Here is a 24,616-nt window from a genome sequence, read left to right as displayed (position 1 = left end):
CATTCCACTGACATCCAGCACCATGTTACCTCACATTCCACTGACATACAGCACCATGTTACCTCACATACCACTGACATCCAGCACCATGTTACGGCACATTCCATTGACATCGAGCCCCATGTTACCTCACATTCCACTGACATCCAGCACCATGTTACCGCACATTCCACTGACATCCAGCACCATGTTACCTCACATACCACTGACATCCAGCCCCATGTTACCTCACATTCCACTGACATCCAGCACCATGTTACCCCACATTCCACTGACATCCAGCACCATGTTACCCCACATTCCACTGACATCCAGCATCATGTTACCTCACATTCCACTGACATCCAGTACCATGTTACCTCACATTCCACTGACATCCAGCACCATGTTACCCCACATTCCACTGACATCCAGCACCATGTTATCTCACATTCCACTGACATCGAGCCCCATGTTACCTCACATTCCACTGACATCCAGTACCATGTTACCTCACATTCCACTGACATCCAGCACCATGTTACCTCACATACCACTGACATCCAGCACCATGTTACCGCACATTCCACTGACATCGAGCACCATGTTACCGCACATTCCACTGACATCGAGCCCCATGTTACCCCACATTCCACTGACATCCAGCCCCATGTTACCTCACATTCCACTGACATCGAGTACCATGTTACCCCACATTCCACTGACATCAAGCCCCATGTTACCTCACATTCCACTGACATCCAGCACCATGTTACCCCACATTCCACTGACATCCAGCACCATGTTACCGCACATTCCACTGACATCGAGCCCCATGTTACCCCACATTCCACTGACATCCAGCACCATGTTACCCCACATTCCACTGACATCGAGCCCCATGTTACCCCACATTCCACTGACATCCAGCACCATGTTACCGCACATTCCACTGACATCCAGCACCATGTTACCCCACATTCCACTGACATCCAGTACCATGTTACCCCACATTCCACTGACATCGAGCCCCATGTTACCTCACATTCCACTGACATCCAGTACCATGTTACCCCACATTCCACTGACATCCAGCACCATGTTACCTCACATACCACTGACATCCAGCACCATGTTACCCCACATTCCACTGACATCCAGTACCATGTTACCTCACATACCACTGACATCCAGCACCATGTTACCGCACATTCCACTGACATCCAGCACCATGTTACGGCACATTCCACTGACATCCAGCCCCATGTTACCCCACATTCCACTGACATCCAGCACCATGTTACGGCACATTCCACTGACATCCAGCCCCATGTTACCCCACATTCCACTGACATCCAGCACCATGTTACGGCACATTCCACTGACATCCAGCCCCATGTTACCCCACATTCCATTGACATCCAGCACCATGTTACGGCACATTCCACTGACATCCAGCCCCATGTTACCTCACATTCCACTGACATCAAGCCCCATGTTATCTCACATTCCACTGACATCAAGCCCCATGTTACCTCACATTCCACTGACATCCAGCACCATGTTACTGCACATTCCACTGACATCGAGCCCCATGTTACCTCACATTCCACTGACATCGAGCCCCATGTTACCTCACATTCCACTAAAATCAACCATCATGTCCCTCACGTTCCACTGAGATCCACTGCCATGTTATCATGTACAATATTTGTCTTATTTTATCCTTTTTATAAATTGTGAGTAGTATGTTGGTCAGGTGGAACTCATCAGTTACTACTTATAAAGTATTGATGTACTCACAATTAATGTTTGATTTCTCGTTACTACTGATAAAATGGGTCGCCATGTAATAATGTCTGTATTTGTTTGGATGATAGGTGTAAAAGTGATGTTCCGCATTGCCCTGGTCCTCATCAAAATGACTTTAAGTGGCGGTGACAAACTGGCTGAATGTACTTCCTTCTATGAAACATTAGAAAAACTCAGAAACATTCCAATGGATGCATTTGATGAAGAAACACTGGCTAGGGAGGTAAGACTTTTAGTCTATGTTAATGTTAATATCATTTCTGCTTATTTTGAGCTTTAGTACCCTGTTTTTATACTAGCTCGGCTTGTGTGTGTGGCTACCTTACTAGCATCAATGCATGTGTACCCATGCTTCATGTACATTTAGGCCTAACAAAAATATTGAAACGAAAACTAGCATCGTAAGATTACTCTTTTTCACCTGAAATAACGCTATTTTACTCCACTGATTACTCCAAAGCTTCATTTAGGGTTGCCATCTCTGCTTATGCAATACTTCAGACTATATGGGCCTCTATTTCTTTACTACTTGAATGAGATGAGATATATATATATATACATCCTAAAATATTTACCCTTTGAAATTTACCAAGCCTGACAAGATTTTCTTCAGAGGGGGTATTTTCCTCTTTAGTGCATATGTAACCGGGGTTGTTCATAAATAATAAGAGCAGTTGTATGTAAGGAGGATTTATTAACGTTTATTTACATTTAACTGTGGCGCGTTGAAATGTTGCTCTTTTTGAAACAATGTAGGTTCATGGTCAAAATTTGGCTTATATAGCGGGAAAACTAAAAAGTTGCCGCTTCAACATGTATCTAAATGTTCACTGAGTGGAATCGTGCTGTTGTGTGGCTGCTTTATTTGTGAACGGTGAAGATTCATTCTTCTTTTTGATTTATGTTCTGTCTTTCCGATATACTTTTCATTGCATCCACTACAAACAATCAAGTAAATAACATTTCTAGTATCACAAGTCATATTTTGTTTTACAGTAAATTTAGTGTCCTTTGTAATTTGGACTTAACAGCCTTCAATTTGTCAGCGCACTTAGAAATCTGTGGAGTGATGACAACAGAATCAAATTTAGAACTTGTCAAAATATTTCTAGGATTTTGGGGTTGTCTTTGGCTGATGATAATTTTATATTTGCTCAATATCTTCTCCATTTTAATACTTTGATTCAAAATAGGCAGGTATCGTTGAACCATGGATAATGTTTTTTCATGATTAGGGTCGAAGGTAATCTGTCTTACAGACCCTGATACAAATATAAATCAAATAGAGCCCATGCAAGTCTAATGTTTGGCATGTCTAGATTACTGCAGTATCATAAAAATGAAGAGAATCACTGGGCTCCCTTTTTATTATATTTTTATTAAGATAACTGAACAACTGTTTTTTCTGTACGATATGTTCATTTCAGAGACTAGATGTTAGTTTAGGTCGAAGGTAGATACTACAGTTAAATTATTCCCCACGTTGTTTTCTTCAGACTCTTCTCTCAGTTGGCAGTGCTGTAGTGCTAAAACAGCAGCTGTACAGGTTTTTTAATTCTAATTTTTAAATTTTAATAAACGTCTTTTCCATTGGAAGTGAGGTCAGTCATATGACAGTGAAATTGACCTTCATAAGTGTATGAACTGATAATATGTCAGTCCTAACTACATTGTGTAATATATTTACATTCGAATGTACTGGAAGTGACCTTTGAACTTGACTACGAGTGCGCATGCGTGAGCGGAAGCTCAGTTGTTTGATGGGAAAAAAGCAAGTAGAAGTAGCGTGGTTACGGATGGCGGGGATTTGACATGAACTGTCAGTGGTGTGAATTGAATCAAGTTGAATGAGTGAAGGACTAACAGTGGAAAGGGCCATAAAGGTAATTAACATTGGTAGCAGAGTGAGGTTGCGGGAAAATGGGACTAGCAATATGGCACATGTTTACAAGAATCCCCCGACTTTGACAAATGAGATGGAATACGAGACGTGGAAAAACAAACTTGAAATATATTGTCACATGACCGAGGTTGTAGAGGAAAAACAGGCACTCGCAGTCTCACTGGGATCGCTTACGGGACAAGCTAGGGCAAAAGCAATGGCAATTGATGTGAAAGACTTGAATTTTGTTTGTAAATTCTTGTCCAAGCACTTGATGAACTGTATAAGAGGGACACTGTTAATTTAGCATACACGGCATACAGGGATTTTCATAGTTTCACAAAGGCTGAAGAAATGACAATGTCAGAATTTATCATTGAATATGAACGGGGATATACCCAGAGTAGGAAATATCAGATTGTTTTGCCAGATTCAGTACTCTCATTCAAGTTGCTTGATTCATCAGGATTGACTCAGAAAGAAAGACAGTTAGTCATGACTGCAGCTAACGATAGAAACTTTGAATCAGGCTTGAGGAAAATATTTGGTGATGTTAAAGGTCGGGATTCTGACGGCGCCATATGTGTGAAACAGGAATCAGCATATTACACAAGAAACAGCCAGAGTGGTTATAGAGGACTGGCAAGGACAGAGATACTCGGGTCCAAGGTACAGGAATGAGCCACGTGACAGATACAGTTCAGCGGTAATAGAAATGATGCGCCTGAAAGGGGAACGAATCCAGTTAACAGGTTTGGAAAGCGCAGCCGATGTGTAATTTGTCAGTCAATTTTCCATTGGGCTAAAGATTGCCCACACCAAGAGACACCAAGAAACAATGAGAAACTGTTTACAAAGGAGCAAAGTACGGAGAACAAAATTCTACTTACAGAAGCATTTGGATGTACTAGACACTGCCTGTACAAGTACAGTATGTGGACAGCAATGGTTGGACCAATACATAGAGACACTCAGCTCTCAGGAAAGGGGTGAAATAATTTCTAATCCTAGCAATAACAGCTTTAGATTTGGAGATGGAGTGAAAGTTTTCTCATCATCCAATGTTATGATACCAGCAGTAATTGGTGACACTCGGAAAACACAGAAGTTGTAGACTCAGACATTCTTCTTTTTCTTGGAAAGCCATCACTGAAGAAAGTTGGATTAATTCTTGATTTGCCAAATGACACAGCTATCATGTTTCATAAACCAGTGAACTTAGAACTGACATCAACTGGACATTATTGCATTGATCTAGTTGGACAAAGAGATTTTCCTGCTGAACAAACTACAGATCGTGGCCTGGATCAGTGTACAGTTGAACAGTTAGATTCAGAAGCACTCTTCATAAAAGAAAATCTTGGTGAAAAGGATCAAAAGAAAGCACTGGAGAAGCTTCACAAGCAGTTTGGACACACCACAGCAGAAAGATTACAGAGGCTTATTCAAAATGCAGGGAATAAAGATCCTGACGTCTTGAAGACACTAACAGAAATAGTTGAGAAATGTGAAACATGTGAAAGGTATAGGAAACAACCAACTAATCCAGCAGTTGGATTTCCTAAGGCTACAGATTTCAATGAGACAGTGGCTGTTGACTTACACAAACTTGGAAAGAGCCTCCTGTGATATTGGCACATTATTGATGAATTTACCAGATTTAGTGCTGGAGCTATTATTAGAAGTAAGCAATCATCAGTTTTTGTTCAGAACTTTATTCAGCATTGGATAAGTATTCATGGAGCATCACAAAAACTCTGAAGTGACAATGGAGGAGAATTCAACAATGCTGAAGTGAGAGACATGTGTGAGAATTTTAACATTGAAGTAAAGACCACAGCAGCTGAGAGTTCTGAAAGATTGAGAAGAGCCCTCAGAAAGCAGATTCGTCCTGTTGCTGGAAATTCTGAGACCGGTGACAAAGTCTGCTTCAAGAGGTCAGGTGATCCTAAAAGGAAGGCTCCATGAACTGTGATAGGACAAGACGGTACTGTGGTTTTCGTGAGTAATGGAGGAATTGTGGTGAGGGTTCATAGAAATAGAATGAGGCGTTGTGTAGAAAGAGAAATTCTTGAAAATAACAGTGAACATGATGAGAGGCAAGTAGAACAAGGGAAAACTGTGCAAAGACTTGATAATAACGAGGAAGACAGTGACCTAGAGATACAAACAAAAGTAACATTAGAACTACAGATAAGAGAAGTTTCTGATTTACCTGTGAACAATCTACAGGAAAGAATATCACAAATAAAGTCTGGGCAGACAATTTCATATTCACATCAAGACACTGGAGATCAAGTCTGTGTGAAAGTTCTAAGCAGAGCAGAAAAAGCAACAGGCAAAAACAGGAGCTGGTACAACTTAGAACTCACTAATTCTGAAATGCAAGGTATAAGTCAGGCAGTTGATTTGTCCAGGGTAGAAGAATTGCGGATAATCCCCTGTGAAATCATGGAGGAAAACATCATGATTACAGAAGATGTTTCATGGACTAAACCCAAGCTAACTGAACTTAATAATTGGAAGAAAAATGGAGTTTACAAAGAAGTTGTCGATGATGGGCAAAGATGTGTGTCAACCAGGTGGGCCTGTACACTTAAAGAAACACCAGAGAAAATAATACCTAAGGCAAGGTTACTTGCCCGAGGATTTGAAGGTGAGAATACGGACATTCAAAAAGATTCCCCAACATGTGCTAAAGAATCGCTGAAACTTATCTTGGCAGTATTTTGTCAGAAAAAATGGAAACCTCATTCTAATAGATATATTATATATTTTAATGGATATTAAAACTGCATTTCTTCAAGGTGAAGAGATGAAGAGAGATGTATACATTTAGACCTCCAAAAGAAGCAAATGTACTTGGAAAACTCTGGCATCTTCAGAAGTGTGTCTATGGACTGAGTGATGCATCACTACATGGTATCAGAAAGTCAAGTCAGTCATGTTGAAACTAGGAGCTAAAGTATCGAGAGTTGACCCAGCAGTATTTTTCTGGGAAGGACAAGGTCAAGAAACTTGGAATATTGGCATGTCCTGTTGACGACTTTATTTGGGGTGGATCTGCAGAATTCAGATCAATTGTAATGGAATCTGTGAGATCATACTTCAAGGTTGGAAAATAAGAAAACCAAGCTTTTCAATACTTATGAATGGACTTATCTTGCCAAGACGGATACATTTTCTTACATCAACAGAAATATGCAGAAAGCCTCAACTTTGTCCAGATTGATAAATCCAGATCCGCACAGAAATCTTTACCTCTGAACGATATTGAGAAGCATGAACTCAGATCCAAGATAGGACAAATACTGTGGACAGCTAAACAGAGTCGTCCTGATGTTATATTTGATGCTTGCCGACTAGCAGCATGTGTGAAGGATGCCAAAGTTGAACATCTTTTGACGGCAAACAAGATTATTAGGAAGATTAAGTCAGAACGTGTCAACTTGAAATTTCAGAATGTAGGAAAAGAACTTTCACTTGTAGTTTTCAGTAAATGCTTCATAAGGAAACCTGCCAGGTGGAGGCACACAGGGTGGACACATGATTTTCCTCACAGGCAGTACAGGAAAGATGACACCTTTATGTTGGAACTCGAAGAAGATTCGTCGGGTGGTGCGAAGCACACTGGCTGGTGAAACTTTGGCGATGGCTGATGGTATTGATACAGGAGTGTACCTATCAATGTTGTTTGGAGAACTGAGTGGTGAGAAACACAACAGAATGACATTGACCTGTATCACAAACTGTATGATGCTCTAAAATCCACTAAACCTGTTAAAGAAAAAAGACTGAGAATGGAAATAAGTGGGATCAAGGAGTTAGTGGAATCTGGACAGATAGGAGATGTGACATGGATGGACACTAATAACCAGTTGGCAGACTGTCTAACCAAAGAGGGCGCTTCACCTATGAAGTTACTACGGGTCCTCGAAGAAGGAACTCTGTGAAGATAATATTATAAACTGCATCATCTTCTAACCTGCTTTTATGAAGATTCATCTTAAAAGAAGAAAATAAAATGTTTGTTGGAACAGTCTGCATCCTTCTTTTACAGAAAACTATTTTATACAAATCAAAAATATTTGAGGTTATATGATGTGAAGAAACTGTTCTTGTGATAAACTGTACAGAGACTGGTTTAAAGAAATCTTAGTGGATAATTTTTTGTTTTACTTTTACTGAGAATGTCTGAGGGAAGGCTTTGCATATTAACGAATGGAATTTTGACACAGCCAGCAAATGCTGTCACTCCAGCCTTATCACATTTGAAGACCAACTTTAAAGAAGTGGGAGATTGAAAACATGTCAGTCCTAAGTACATTGTGTGTCCTGGAAGTGACCTCTGAACTTGACTACGAGTGCACATGTATGAGCGGAAGACAAGAAGTAGCGTGGTTACGGATGGTGGGGAATTGACATGAACTGTCACAAATTGAATGAGTGAAGGACTAACAGTGGAAAGGGCCATAAAGTTAAATAACATGAACGACACAATTTGACATTCATACGTTTTTCATGAGGCCGTATTCTTGAAATTACATAACACTGACGGACTACTTCACATTCCGTGGGGGGGGGGGGGGATTCCCAGGCATGAACATATAACGATGCGTTGTTTCTCATCATTTAGACCCTTTGATGTTGAACTCTGTGTTTTAGTTTACATTGAGAAACATCAGAGAGTTTGTCTGCATGATCATTCAAGAATATCCTCGCTATGACCTTTCCTAGTGAACAAAACAAAGAAATGCACATCCAAACTATTGTGTGTATTGTAGTCTACAGCAATCTACGACTATACCATAGTGTCTATTTGACATATCTTTACAATCATCTTTCAATGATCGACCAATTGATCAATGATGACCAACACAGGTTCATTAACAACTTCGGAAATCTCACCAGTCACGTTTATTGTGTCGGCCATTTGACATCTTGTACTTCATGCACATGTATTACGACGTGCTGTCATTGTGACCGACTTACTGAGGTAGTACTTAACAGACCTTTCTCATCCATAGATGATATTTTTTACTTATCCTTTATTACTCCTTAATGCATTCACTACTTACCTTACAACAACTAGAAGGACAGCGCAATTGCGAAGGTCCTGGGTGAAGAAATAAAGTTGTTGTTCTGAAGTCCCTTCACTGACCTTCCATCGCGGTCCTGTGACCTTGATGACACCTAAGGTCATCTCCTTCACATCACTGCTTGTCGCACTACAGCAAGGACTTGTCCCAGCAGAGCTTCCTTTTGGATTAATTTATACCTTCAGTTTTCGTCAACAATCCTAAAATTTGCGATTCGATCTGCGAAGGGTAATGTATTCTTTTCATATTATTTTCACCATGTTGTGTAGTTTTATGTGAATTAATTACCGGTAGGCGTGAAGAGACTCTTGTCTTTTTTCCAGCCACATATTTGTTGTTCGCCGCCATTTTGAATTGTGTTACAATCGTTTGCCTGCCAAGGTAGTCAAATTGTTTACAATTTTCAGCTACGTATGTATAACATATTCTTGTGTTCTTAAATACTACTAGCTTTGGCGTAAAAGTGAGTTGCGTATGTATAAATTCTTGTATACACTTTCAACTCATTAAAAATATGTTTGCCGATTGATTAATATCAAATCTACGGCCTTCTTCCAGTCCCGCTTCATCAATAATTCTTTAATTGCGTACCTATGTTTGTGCGATTGTACTATTTGACGTGGAAAAATCTTACCAAGATTATCATCCACTTTGGTTGGCTTGCACACATGTGTTCGCCAAAATCTGAAAGTAAATAGCTTTGGTTTTACATTGAGTTGTGTATATAAAAATATTGTATACACTTTCAACTCGTATTTTTGCCGATAGATTATTATTCAATTCTACGGCATTCTTCCAGTACCGTCTCATCAACAATGATTTAATTGCCTAACTTATGCTTGAGCGTTGTCCTAATTGTCGTGGAAAAAATCGCCCAAATATCTTTATCCACGTTCCTCGGCATGCACGTAGATGTGCCTGCCAAATTCTAAATGTAATTTTTGTGTAAATCTCTCTCAAACGACTTTACAATATAAAAGCAGGTTACTCACAATCATATTTTGCAGTAAACCCGTCGCGAGACGAGAGGATTGTTACAATCGCTGAATAGTGAAGGACATGGTTCGGTCATTACCACCCAGCTGTTATCATCGGCGGCTAATATTACGCCCATAACTTTGACTGCAGAAGTGCACCCTCCACCAAAATCAACAATGCCAGAGGATTTTGTGAGTATTGTAACTGCTCTTAATTTTCACATCCAGATCTGTTAAATTTGTGACGTTGGCGACAACACCAATGTCTCAAGACACTATGATGGGGGTAGCACAGACGCAAGCCATGGTCCAGTCAATACCTTTGAGCTTTGTGTCTCAGTTACCTGCGCCGAGCGCAGCGCCTGACTACTACCCAAGTGCCTCTATTACGCAGGCGACGCACAATCAGCTTGGCGCTGTTCCAACATATCCAACACAGCAGATGTACGCTCAGGCGTCAACACCGATCACGTACACTAATTGGACAATTGTCCAAGTGCTTCTACATTGATGCAGTCATCACCAATGAGCCTTGTCTCATAGACCTGCGCTGAGCGCAGCATCTGCGTACCAATCAAGGTCACTACAATGATGTCAACCCAAGGGCTTACAGTGTACTCGGTTACACAACCGGCACATAATCAGCCTAGCGATGTTCCAACATCCTTGGTACAAGTGTAAGCGCCTACACCTGCGCCTAACGTATACCAAATACCTAATGTGTTTTCTGGTACATCGCTGGGCAGCACGTACGGGAACATTACCACATGACTCCTTATCCAGGGAAGTCATCAAATCCTGCTGATAGAGAAGGCACTATGCACCGGAGCAGATCACCGGCTTAGCACAAGTACCACGAGGTCATTGGAGGAAGACTTCTCCAAACTCACATTTGCTCCATTTCAGCCACCAACATCGTCAATGTTTGCAGTGGATCAGGATCTCTGAGAAGATAACCCTATCTGATTAGATCACTTCCAAGCTATGGTGATTTTCCTACATTGTCAGATACCGTTACACTCAGACTTTACAGTGTTTCAACTGGGATTCTGGTTTCATGGGCAGGCTGCTATGTCAACCTTGGTCATCTACTCCCCTGTTCAATGAACAGATCGCAGATACGCACACCAAGTTCCCACAATGCTTGGAATGACACTGCGCTCAAGACTCTAGAGCACGTCTCTTTTAGTCTATCCCAGCAGGTTGGCAAGTCAGGCAATTATAAGCCTAGTCACGTGTCTCTCAAGGAAGACCAGTTTTCCCTTACTGGGAAAGGGCGTGGCAGAGACAAGTCCCAAGGATGATTACATACTCACCGTACTATATCATGGTTTTCGTATGCACGTAGGGGTAACCCCACCATTGACCACAGTTTGATTTGTAAAATCCAACATAGACATATTGTTGGTAAGAAGAGCTGTAGAGTTGGTTCACAGCCCAGTCTTTACACCGGGGTTTTATCCTCTTATCTGCCTGGTACCCATGAAGGACCCAGACAAGATGAGTATGATACACAATCTCTCTGTGTTCAATGAATGTTATCTGAAGCGTCCACATTATTGCCGCCTCACCATGTTGAGACCTCTCAAAATTAACATCAATACGTTTGATTCTTGATCAGTCTCAACTATCCATACCAACCATAGATTCCTTAGGTCCAGTTCCATGGGGTTCACTACCAATGGGCAGTGTTCCCATTCGGCATGTCAGTGACCCTATGGCTATTTACAGGAGTAATGAGAAGCCAATAACTGCGTATCTACACTTGTTTCAAGTCGGACCATATTTTCTTGTGTATAGTGCACACTTTTATTCCAAAAAACACAGCTGTGTAGAAGGGGGTGTGCATTATACACGCAATAATGAGTTTTGATGGTTTTTTCCTGAACTGAAAGACATTACCGTGAGCACTTTACACAGGAAATACCATATCAACAAATCCATACTGAAGTTTGCAAATTAATCATGTAATTACATTCAGGCTATAAAAAGTGTTCTTTGTACATCTGGACTTATGTTTGTAACTTATTTCATAAATTTTATTATACACGCGACAAAATGTCGGGGGGTATATAGTTATACCAAGATTCCGTCCGTCTGTCTGTTCGAAAACTTTGTCCGAGCGATTTCTCTTAAACTATTCAGTGGATTCATCTCAAACTTAGTACATAGAATCTGTGTCATCTGGAGGGGTGCAGTCAAAAGAAAAAAAATGTTTTTATTAATTTTCCATTTTTTTATGAATTTTTCAAACCCTAACGTCCGTTTGAAAATTTTGTCCGCGCAATTTCTCTTAAACTATTCAGTGGATTCATCTCAAACTTAGTACATATAATCTGTGTCATATGGAGGGGTGCAGTCAAAAGAAAAAAATTGTTTTTATTAATTTTCCATTTTTTTATGAATTTTTCAAACCCTAACGTCCGTTTGAAAATTTTGTCCGCGCAATTTCTCTTAAACTATTCAGTGGATTCATCTCAAACTTAGTACATATAATCTGTGTCATATGGAGGGGTGCAGTCAAAAGAAAAAAATTGTTTTTATTAATTTTCCTTTTTTTTATGAATTTTCCAAACCCTAACTAGGGTTTCCCAGTATTCTTGCGTATATGACTCTCAATTAAGGAAAAATATGTCCAGAAATAAATGACTGTATCATGACTGACGCAAATTTCAAAATATCTATGTTGTTGTTTACCAGCTTTGGAATGAAAAAAACTGAATTTATAAACATTTTCTGAAGACAATATATGCAAACATCTTAAAATTTACGTCTAGTTTTTAATTAATCGTCGTTTCAAAATATAGTTATGCATCAAAGTGAACGTAACTCTCACACTCCGTGTGGCTTCGATGACAGCACGTGATGTAAACAAAGGAAAATTCCACAAATGGACAAGGTTTTTCATGTTTCGGCATATTTTCTCACTAAAAGTTAACCATGACATATGTTTATCTAGATGTGTAGACTCGTAAAAAATGAAACAGAAGAAAATATTATCATTGTTGCGGTGAATAATGTGATTTGGCACAGTCACAGTATGTGGTTAAGCAGAACCTATAAAATGGGGTAAACAGAAGTTGTAAGTATCGGAGGGACACATGTTTGCCGAAATTTACGTAAACATTATTGAATGAAGTTTTAAATAAAATTAATAAAATAGATGACAAACATATGGTCAGATATACAGAGAACACATTTTTATTACCAGATAGTGTAACAACAGGATTAACTTGCGTAATTCAATTCGGATTTGTTATGCTATTTCCGATGACGGATCATGACAACCTGAAATGAGACTGAAGAAAAGTCTGTGCGTATTATACACGAAGGATATTTTTGTCAGGATTTAATTGCCCATAATTAGGGGTGTGTATCATACACGAATAAATATGGTATATACGAAATGTAAAGCTTTGGGCGTGTTTGTTGTTGCTAATAAACTGTATTCAACGAGAAAATATTACGAGTGTTCACAATTCTTCAGTTCAACTTCACTGTTGATAGATAATACAAGATAACTAGATAAAAGATGTAAATGAGTTGGTGGTATTAAATTATAATCTGACATGAAATTTATTTTAATATCCATCCATGATTAAAAATTATGTCTCACAGTTGAGACTGATGTTATTTATTCATCCTGTATTAGTGTCACTGTAAATTGTTTCATGAGCTGTGAAGTAATTGAAGATTGTAACAAAATAAAACCAACAAACTTTGTTTTTCATTCATATATCCTTTATTTCTCTGTAGTACAATCAGCTGAGAACATTAATTAGCACTTGTTAACGTAAACTAAAGACATATGATATTTAAAAGATACTTAACTTTAAGTGTAACATTAACAGTGAACACTTTAAAGTTCATTAATCATACAATAAAACATTTGACTCTCAAAATATATTTTTGACTCCCAAAGTCAAGGTGACTCTTAGATATTGGAGAACCCTGCCTAACCCTATCCTAGCTATTTAATTTGTAACTACTGACACACTAGTCGGGTCGGGGGTATTAGTAAGCCATGCTCACTTTTGCACTTGTTAAAAATTCCTTTTAATATTGTTTTAATTAATTTCGGCGAAATCGTGTGTGAAGCGATCGCACAACTCACCGTTCATTATTAACAGCAAACTCGGTCAGATTACCGCTATTGACGCCTTGAAACAAACTTTAGTTGACAGAGAATGGATACATATATCATAAATATAGAATACTAAACGAGTTCCCGTGTAATACTAATTTTATGAAATGAGTGAATAGTTCTGGTATCTGACGAGCGAAAGCGAGTCAAATACCACAACTATTCACGAGTTTCATAAATTTGGTTTTACACGGGAGCAAGTTTAGTATTTTATTTATTACTGACCATTTATAAAGTTTTTAGAATTACACTGTTGAGTGTGAATAGGCTGACACCTACGCGATCCATGGCATAATCCAATTGAGCTTAACACAGTAATACTTCAAACACATCAAAAGTTGAAACGTATGAATTTAATACCAGACAACAGTCCACCTTTAGAATTCAGGCGTCCGTTCCACAAAATTATCGTAGCGTTAAGATTATCGCAACTCACATACTTTAACTTAGACCAACGAGTGTCGTTGTGCTACCGTACGATCGCCTTGTGGAACGGGGCCTTGCACCTCAAAGTTTACAATCACGTCACAATACCCGATGACGTAATTTGTGGAATTTTGTTGAAAGATCCTTCGGCGAAACAATGCCATGTGACGTCAGCCTAACAACAAGGTTGCTGGGGTCATCGAGTGTGCATAAGCTACTCTCAGTGATCTATCATCTCCACACGCAATGTCGTTGAATAAGCCAAGGGATGTTGAGAGTTTTCAAAATTTGTTCGTGAAACGTGTTCCGAGAGTACATAAGCATGCGTTTTGGTATTACACAATGTGTAATACAGCTGTATGTTTATTAAACGGGTGATCTCTTCACGGGCAAGTAATAAATACCATACTTTGACTCATTAAAAGTCATATTTGTTATAGTTTGACGATTCTATGTCAACACATAGTTCTCGCAATCACGTGAGCGGGAGCCTCGACGGTGACTGGTCAAACTGGTTCCATGTGAAAAATAATAACCGGCAATAGTGATCAGCTGCTTCGCTTCGGGTTATAATTATTTTAAGTATATTTAGTAAAAGCTGCAACTAAAATAACAAGATATTGGAATATATTATTCCTGATAAAAAAAATAGTTTCAGGTACAATTTTTGTCGATCCTTGCATTAAAATCTTGTAAAGTTATATCATTGGGTGTGTCTTGACCGAATCACCAGTAGATTCCAAGAAAACGTGTGTACAGCTGATTGCTGTTTCCGGCTTAGGTTACAAAATAATACACAAAGTAATCTTAATCCCTGGATGTAAAACAATGCCTAGCAGAACAAAAAATACAATTTCAACGGTAAATCAACATGTCTGGTGATTTTTTTTATCCCTAATTTCAAATTTGTACTGACCAAGTTTCTCATCACCCGTTCGTTTACCGGAATTCGCTGAAGCGGCTCGGTGTAATTTTTTTCTGCACTTAATATTCGATTTATATTTTTTCCAAAATACTGAATCCGCTAAAGGGGGGTGCGCATTATACTCTGGTGTGCACTATACTCAAGAAAATAGAGGACGATCTACTGTATCATCAACACATGTCAACGTTAGTACGCCACCAGGAATTCACCAGGCAGATGGCTACTATATCTTTTTAACTGGGATGGATAATCAACAAGGCGAAGTTGGGAGTTATCTCCTTTCTATTGGCTTCAGTTCATAGGAGGCCGAGGGACAGATGGCAGGGACAGATGGCAGAAGAATCTACGCCTGTTGTCATCTGCTCTACACCAAACACACATGCTTCACCAATGTTGCAAGTGTTGCTAGGGTTACTCACCTCGGCACAGGAGTTAACTAGCATGGGACACTTAAAACTTCGACCAATTCATCTTTTCAGGAGTCATTCTACCGGCTAAACTAGGGCCTTACCTCAATTGAGGGCGTTGAATGTCTTCGGAGTCTCTTTATTCAGGTTTTGCCCAAATATATACCTGTTTGTGGACGCCTTCCTTCAGGGGTGGGGTGTTCACTAACAAGACCAGATAACCTCAGGGCTTTGGTCTGGCGCTCAGTGAAAGTGGCACATAAACAACTTGGAGTTGGAAGCTTAAATTCTGGCCTTATCACATTGGCAGAATCAACTACAGTCAGCTGAACTCGCAAGATCCAAAGACAACAGCACTGCAGTGTGGTGCTTGCACAATCAGGGAAAAACACACTCCCACTCTCTACTTCAACAGACATTCAGATTTTTCCATCTAGTGGATTGGCTGCAACTACAGTTCATAGTTCAGCACATCCCAGGATGTCGAAACATACTGGCCGATACCTTATCACGTCCAGACAGGGTGGCTCCCTATGAGTGGAAACTTCTCACAGAAGCATCCCAGTTACTGCTTCAGAAGTTCAGGCAACCAAACATTGACTTGTTTCCTACTTGCCTAGACCACCAACTCATGACGTATATCTCCCCGTTACCAGATCCGCAGACTTGGACGGTGGACAAGTTCGGTATCCCTTGGGAAGGGCTAAAAGCATACACTTTTCCGTCACCAGTTTTACTTCCAAAGGTGATACAGGGGATCAAGGGGACAAGGTATCTTGCTCTCACCTTGGTCGTGCCCTGGTGACCGGCAAGAGGGTGGTTTGTCGAGTTCAGAAAAATCTAGCAGAAGACGATCCACTATCCCTCCCACAGTGGTCCAACCTACTCCTCCATCCTCACAGCAAATTGTATCACCCAACGTCTGCACGCATGGTTCGTCTTTTAAAGGCGTTTAAGTGTGAAGGGTTATTTCAGCACGGGCAGCAAAGCTATAGCTTTAGTTCATCGTTCCTCACTCATTTGAGACTTTTTGCAAGGCAAAAGAATCAAGACCTATGATTGCGTCACAACAATTCCTAGCGGAATACCTCCTACATTTGCGTATCCAAAGACACTTGGAAGGTAGCACCATTACTGCGTACTTGGTTGCACTTACTCAGTTGGCTGTTCGGAAAATCACAAGGTGATTAAGGTCACATCTACAGGCCCTATTACACTCATTCAGGCTTGAGGATCAGGAGGCCAAGTTCCACCCACCTGCTAGGGACTTGAGCGTGGTACTTTGTGGTTTACGAGGGCCCCCTTCTAGCCCCTCTATGCATCCTCATTTTATGAAAACAATGGTTTCTCTTGGCATTAGCAATGGCAGCACGGGTGAGTGAACTACATGTGATCGACACCACCCAGTTACGCTTTGAGCATTGGACGCACGTAGCGCTAAATCTCGGGTTATGCTGGGATTATTTTTAAAATTAGCTACCAGGCCAACTCGACCGTTCCTTCACCATCCCACCAATATCGACTATTGTGGAAGCCGTACATGAATGTGAACTTCTGGGCTCAGTGTGAGCAGTTTGAGTTTTCATTCGCCGCTCCAAGACTGGGCGTGGTTCGAGGAAGCGGTTATTTATACCCGTGTTTACTAGGTCCACAACTGAAGTTAGTCACAAACACCATATCTCTATTGTTATGCAGTCATCCTTCACACCTACGAGATCGCCAAAACGGAATCCACCGAGAGCGAATTACCCTCATGATCTCAGGGTGTTAGCCTTACCATGGCCCTACACGGCAATTGCTTTAATAGAACAATCACAGTTTGGCCCTCTGGTTGTAACCAAGCAGGTTACCAACCAATGGCGCAAATAATAAACTCGCCCTATACAGAGCCAGCCTATTTCCATGTGCAGTCACTCAGTTGCAGCCAAGAAGAATATTAGACATTCTTGTTTGTCAACGAAGGCTCTATGACGTAGTAAGTAAAGAATCACGGTTTATCGACCAACTGGTGTCGTATTTCAGGGTGTGAATTAATGAGGTTTCTGTATTCTGAAGGTTTACCCACCTCCAAACCATCCGATACAGATGCATTAAGGAGTAATACAGGATAAGTAAAAAAATTAGTAAAATCTAAATATTATTTACATTTGTATACTTATCCTGCATTATTACATATAAGGCCCACCCGTTGCACGACTTGCCTCCCCACTTTGGCTTCAGAAACCTCAAAAGTATGTTTTTCTCCGTCGACAAGCAGTGATATGAAGAATGTGACCTCAGGTGTCACTAAGGTCACAGGACAGCGACAGAAGGTCAGTAATTGAGACTTCAGAACAACAACTATATTTCTTCACCCAGGACTTTCGCAGTTGCACTGTCCGTCTAGTTGTAAGGTAAGCAGTGAATGCATTAAGGAGCAATGCAGGATAAGAATACAAATGTAAAAAATATTTAAATTTTACAAAATTATTTGAATACATTTGTAGTAAACAAACTACAACAGATGTTCATGTTCAGCTAGTTGAGCATACATATTCTCTTTTTGCGGAACTATTTTATTCCGCTATACAGCTGGTTGTTTATGCCTCGAAGTGTAAACATGAAGTCACGTACGAAATAAAATTGTTTATAGATGTAGGCCTATGTCATTCTGGGTAAAAAAATAGTGACATAAAAAATTAAAAGAATTGACTTTTACTTTGAGTGAGTTCATTGGAATATGCACCTTCATAGAGTGAGGGCCAAACAGTGTATGAAGCTCTGATGTTCATACAGTTGAAGGTCAAAACATCATTTCATTACAATGAATACAGAAGATACACATATATATACACTGCCACACATACATGTAATTCATACTTGCGTTGTCTTTTTCAGTCGCTTAAACTGAACATTAACGAACGTGATATGGAGAAGGAACATCAACGACAGATAGTGAAACGACGCAAAGAGAAAGAGAAAGGTTCAAGATCCAACAAGAAAAACAAGACGTAGCCATCATTCCACACAACATTGTTAAATTCCAATTTTTTCTGGGAACAAATCAAAAGCTGTGTATTTGGATCTAGTTCACCTCTCCATCGGATACACATGCACAAAGTTGGTTCTCACGCACCATTACAAGATGTTTCTTATCAAAATATTGACAGAAATCTGTCCATGCATATAAACCTTGATAATATAATTTCAGTCAACAGGGCACAATTAAGGAATAAGCGGGGTTAGTTTTGCAGTGAGTTAAAAATCTTGCAGTAGAATCATCACCCTGTATTTGGCAGTTGCTTACAGTCTATGCTCATAAACCATGGGTGTATTGACAGGGAACAAGGAGAGAAAAGACTTGTTTTTTGTGCCCATATTAAATCCTTGGAATTTAAAGATGCAATATTTATAGTGTTTTTATTTGAGTGTTTCATGTGATATTGGCCAGTGCTTTACCTCATGTATGCTGACATTCCACATGACCAGGTTGTGACAGACAGCTCATACAACAAATCAAAGAGGAGTCAAGTGTTGTTGTTTACCCAAGACATGTTTCAAGGATAGGAAAGATTTCTTGTTTTCTCTTTCAGGTCTTAGTATCTGCCTTGTATTTCTCTACAGAGACAGTTTGTGTAACATTATTAAAGGTCTGTTTTTAACTGTATTCAATCTAAAATACCATTTCAGGCAAGGTGGTTGACATGGCTCAGGCTGTCAATTTGGACATGCCATCAATGACTCTAGAATTATCATATGACAAAAGTGTGCATTTTTAGCTCCCCTGACTGAAAGTCACCGAGCTTATGTTATATGCTTATCCAGCGTCGAGCGACGGTATTGCCAGCACTTGTAAAGATCTTCATATCTGAAAACAGTAGGCAATTGGAACTTTATTTGGTATGCTGTTATCACTAATAATGACAAATGACTCTGTTCAAGAGGTTTGTTTCCATTGGTCAATATGACTGCCAAAGTAGCCATATTGATAAACACTAATTTTTTAAACTTACCCTGCACTACTCCTAAATGCATTCACTGCTAACCTTTTGACAGAAGTGAAGAAAAGAAAAGAGAAAAGTGTTGTTCCATTCTGAAGCAGGACCCTCCCAATCACTAGCTGCCACGTCATACCGGAAGTGGTTGATGACTGATTTCTCCATAGTAGTGTTGATCGCGGTACAGAACCCATGTGCTGCCAATTGGTTTTCTCTCCTTGTGACTTTCAACACTTCTATCTAAAAAACGGTATTCCTCCCCCTGTGAGGGTGGTGTCCGGTTTGGTGTGCTTTGTATGCAGTTGTATGTATTATTAGCATGTCAAGGTGACAGTGTGGCATAGTTTTTCAGGTGTTGTTGTTCTGTTCCGCCATTTTGAATTGCTAACCAGTGCTTCTCAAAATATGGTTCTGTATTTCATCGCTGGCTAGGTGTTAGCATAGTGTGTAAGTAGGCTGAGCACTTCACTTATATTACGTTAATTACCGGTATCCATTATCATGAACTTTAACTTACTTAGTTCTCTGTAATTGGAGGCCATGTTTATAGTAACTTTAGCGTATTTGTTTAACAATAGGCGCTAGTTCCTTGCACTTTAAAACATTATACAGTTATTATAGTGTTACAGATTAAAATATATTTCTTTTGTGGGGGATAAAATATGTTTAACTTGCTCTTTATTAAGGACAACCAACTTGTTTACTGCTTCAATTTTAAATTGGCTTGCTTTTTATGCTTACACGTTGCACTAATTACTGGGGAGAAAAAATCTACCAGAGATCCTCACTCTCAGTGATGGGCTTGGGTACTCATCGTCTCGGCCCAAATCACGGGACTCATTGTCTCCGGTACGGATGAGCTTCCAAGGCCTTAAAGTTCATACAGCGAAGCCATTCTCCTATCCACCATTCATGGCATTATCATTCAGACTCCTCTGATGTGTCACTAGCTGAGTTGCTTGACAACCTCATGCAGTGGGATATGCACCTTGGCCTTGCTCAGATGCCAGACTGGATGGCTGACCGTCTTTCAGCAGTAGCGCCTTCCCCTGGCTCAGGCGTCGACAAGAGGGACATGAACTGGTCGCACCCTACTTCCATTCTGCCTGAGGGGCGGTTCGGTAGCCTAGTGGTTAAAGTGTTCGCTGGTCACGCCGAAGACCCGGTTTCGATTCCCGACAGGGGTACAATGTGTGAAGCCCATTTCTGGTGTCCCCCGCCGTGATATTGCTGGAATATTGCTAAAAGCGGCGTAAAACCATACTCACTCACTCATTCTGCCTGACCATGTTAAAGGATATGGTCAGAGCGCTGGATGAGGACTTAAAATCTCACCCACATTTAAGTCGCCAATATTTAGGGATGATTTTCTCATACAAGTCTATGGGGTGGCAGACCATGCTCACGACTTGAAGATCTACATAGGATGACAGGCTTGTCCAAGCCTATTACCATCATGATCCCTGACAGCTATTTCTCATTCATAGAAACGGAAATCCCTAAAAGTCTTTTCGGCATTAGCTTCATTGTCCTGTGCTATGGACCAAAATCTTTCTGAGACCAGTGGCAATAGGATCAATCATTTCCAGATGGTGGTAAACTTCCAACAAAGGCAGATCGACCACATGTGCAATCACCTTAAGGTGGCTTTAGCTGTTATTACTGGCACCCACCGTCTGGGGTATCTGGCCTTATCCAATTGGGATTCTGAATTTAAGCGCCAGCTGCTCTCTCAGCCATGGTTGGCCTCAACATTATTTAATGGCCAAACAACTGACATGCATACCAAAGTCTCGAGCTTAGCACTCAAGACTCTAGAACATGTATCCAAGAACCTTGGCCAATGTGCTTAGAAATCAGGGAAGTATCGACCAAGGCACTCATCCCTCAAGGACCAGACTACCGATCACTCCTCCTTTCGTGGCAAAGGACGAAGCAGGGGGTAAGGCCAAGGCTCCTGTCAATCCTGTAGGGGTAGTTCCAAGGGTAGGAGTGGGGACTGGAGTGGGGACTGGAGGGGGAAACATTGACCCAGTGAACAATCACGACTGAGATCTCCCACCTCCAGTCATCCCAATAGTCAACACGCCATAGGGGTTGTGTAGACCCCAGCTTTAACACCTGTGTTCTACTCTCTCATTTCTCTCGTTCCCAAGCGGGATTCAAACAAGATGTGGATGATACACAACCTTGCACTGTTCAACAAATATTACCTAGAGCGACCTTTTTGTCTCATTACCTTGAGACTGCTCAGTGGCAGCATCAATGCTTACGACTCCCTGATCAGCCTCAACCTGCAGGATGCTTACCTGCATGTGCCTATCCCCACTTCCAGTGGGTGGTCGTTACCATCTTTACCCATCTGTGCACCACCTGTACCCTGACCTGCAGCAGCCCATCACACTACACCAATGGCAAGTGCTTCTGGGACTGTTTATATCAGCTAAGGACTTGATAACAGGACCCGTCGGTATCATTCGCTCTACCAGCCCATGTCAGGACTCACCTCAGTTGGTGGATGGTAGAGTCAAACTTCTTAGGAGGAGTCTTATCAGATCTATCTCCAGCGTCACACCTATTCGAAGACGCATCTGTGCAGGTTTGGGGTGCACTCAGCATCCCTTGGAAGTGGTTAAGAGCGTACGCTTTTCCACACAGCAGGCAACCACACTCCACACCAGGCAGGTTTCATCTTCACAGGCTGGTTAATTTACAAAGATCCCTAGGCAAGATTGCCTAAGGCTATTGCTATGGCACGTGACCCTCAACTCGCTTTATTACGCTCATTTAGGCTTGAGGATCAGAAGGCCAAAGTCCCCCTGTGTGGGATTTGAATGTGGTACTTCGGTGTTTGCGTGGAACTCCATTCGAGCCTCTCCATGCAACATCATTTTTCAGTCTCACCAAGAAGACAATTTTTCTCTTGGCACTAGCCACGGCGACAAGAGTGAGCAAGATTCGATGCGTTCAATATCGCTTTACGATTTGAATGGGGTACGCAAAGAGCAGTCAACCTGATTGTTATGCTGGGATTTTAAAGCTAAAAACCAGCTGCCAGGACAACCCGATATTTTCTTTCACTGTCCCACCATTATCGTACATCGTCGGAGTGGAAGACAAGGATGAACTCTTATTATGTCCCTTGCATGCACTACGAGTTTTCATCCGCCGTGCCAAGACTAGACATGGTACATGGAAACGATTGTTTATCCCTGTTTCCATGACCGAAGTCAAATGCAATAGAGCCATCATGGAAGGATGTTTTGGGAGGTTAGACTCGCTCTTCTCCAGCCACTACCTGAGGGACGTGGCTTTAGAAGACATCATGGGTATTCGCAGTTTTGGACATGTCCAGAGCCAGCCTTACCCTACTTGTGTAGTTTCATTACTCTTTTGTTTATGGGGGTTTTACCGCGTCTACATGGTCATGGCTTAGTAACTTAGTAACTATTGCTATTGTCTTCTAGTGTTTGTTTACCAGGACGTACTCATACTCTCATTACCTTTCTGTGGACAGGATTGGCTAATCTGTTCCCAATCTGCGCAGAAGAATTGCGCTATGCAGCTGACACAACTTCTAGTCAGGAGACTTTTATTGAATACGCCATCTGATACAGATGCATTATGGAGTAATGCAGTATAATTTAAACATCTCATAAAAACGGGATTTTTTTCATACAGAATTTGTATACTTAAACTGCATTACTATGTCTAAGGGCCCACCCATCACAGACCTGCCTCCCCATTATATCTGCAGACATTTTACTTTTGAACAACAGTAATACGGAGAAATCAGTCGTGTACCACTACATGGAAGCTAGTGATGGGGAGGGTCCTGCCTCAGAATAGAACAACACTTTCCTCTCTTCAGGAAAATCAATCAGCTTCACTTCTGTCAAAAGGTAAGCAGTGAATGCATTAAGGAGTAAACAGGATAAGTATACAAATATAAAAAATATATAGATTTTAAAAGTTATATCCATTAATCTGCCATTATGTCCTTCAAAATCTAATGATACTCTCAGCTCTCATGTCATGTTTATTCCAAACTTTTCACCTTGATCTGACCTTTTATAAATTGTAAATATGAATAATAGTTTATTATTTATTATTTATTTATTGCTTATTAGCTATTAGTTATTAGTTTCTAATTCTTTCTGTTGCTTTTTGTTTTTGTTTGAAATTGTAAAAAGCTATCTTTCAGGTTGAACAATTGATCATGTTAGACAAACTATGAATGTCGTATACAACGATATACCAGGATGCTGTTAAGGACGAATGTCCCAAAAACTAAAGAATATGCACTCAAGATTTGACCCGTACATGATTAGAAGCCAGGTTGGAGTGTTGGTAGCAATGGTTGAGTTCCCAATCCATAATAATTTAAGGTCTGAATCTGTTGAATCAGCATTGAAATAACAATGTTGTTATGAAAAAATATGATTCAAAAACTAAAACAATACAAGAAGTTGTCATTCTTTTCCAATAATGTTTGTCTCGTTTTAACAACCATTATCATTGGTAGTTAGTTACTATGTATACTCAACAACAAAAGTTTCTGTGACACCAATATTTTAGTGTATTTTTCAAACAAGTAAAGTTTGGTTTTCAATATTGTAGTACATGTATGAAATCAAGTCACAAAAAACACAACTGCTACAGAAAAGCATGCATTCCATGCAAAAGTTGACTTTTATGCAAGCGCCATGCTTTCACCCATGAATGGCCATAAAAATAAATGCGTTAACATGATTCCATATGCATTCTTTTGCATCGTGCTGACAACAACCACTCAGAAAAACAACAAAATTACACAATTATTCAACACTACAAAGTGCCACGCCTGTCCGAAAATGAGTGTCTGCAAGCCATTGGTATGCTTGAAGCAGGATCAAGTCAACATGATTTTGCAAGACAATTTAACGTCCACAGAAACACCATTTGGTGTTATGGCAACGTTGGCAACAGATGAATGCAGTCAGAGACCA

The 24,616-nt window shown here is 40.4% G+C and overlaps 1 protein-coding gene across 1 annotated transcript in view; it reads left to right on the top strand.

The window, feature by feature from the left end:
• The window catches only part of LOC139456408 (TBC1 domain family member 10B-like), a 133,469-nt gene extending 110,005 nt beyond the window's left edge, over positions 1-23,464 (top strand). The window contains exons 8-9 of the mRNA XM_071238110.1: positions 1,860-2,014; positions 18,529-23,464. Of these exons, the coding sequence (XP_071094211.1) occupies positions 1,860-2,014; positions 18,529-18,645 (272 nt within the window). The 3' untranslated portion in view covers positions 18,646-23,464. The remainder of the gene's footprint in view (positions 1-1,859; positions 2,015-18,528) is intronic.
• The last annotated feature ends 1,152 nt before the right edge of the window (positions 23,465-24,616 follow it).

Source organism: Haliotis cracherodii, unplaced genomic scaffold (genome assembly GCF_022045235.1).
Source record: "Haliotis cracherodii isolate W230 unplaced genomic scaffold, xgHalCrac1.p SCAF_11, whole genome shotgun sequence".
Classification (NCBI taxonomy): domain Eukaryota; kingdom Metazoa; phylum Mollusca; class Gastropoda; order Lepetellida; family Haliotidae; genus Haliotis; species Haliotis cracherodii.
The sequence above is the reverse complement of the archived record's forward strand: the minus strand, read 5'-3'. Positions and strand labels throughout refer to the sequence as shown.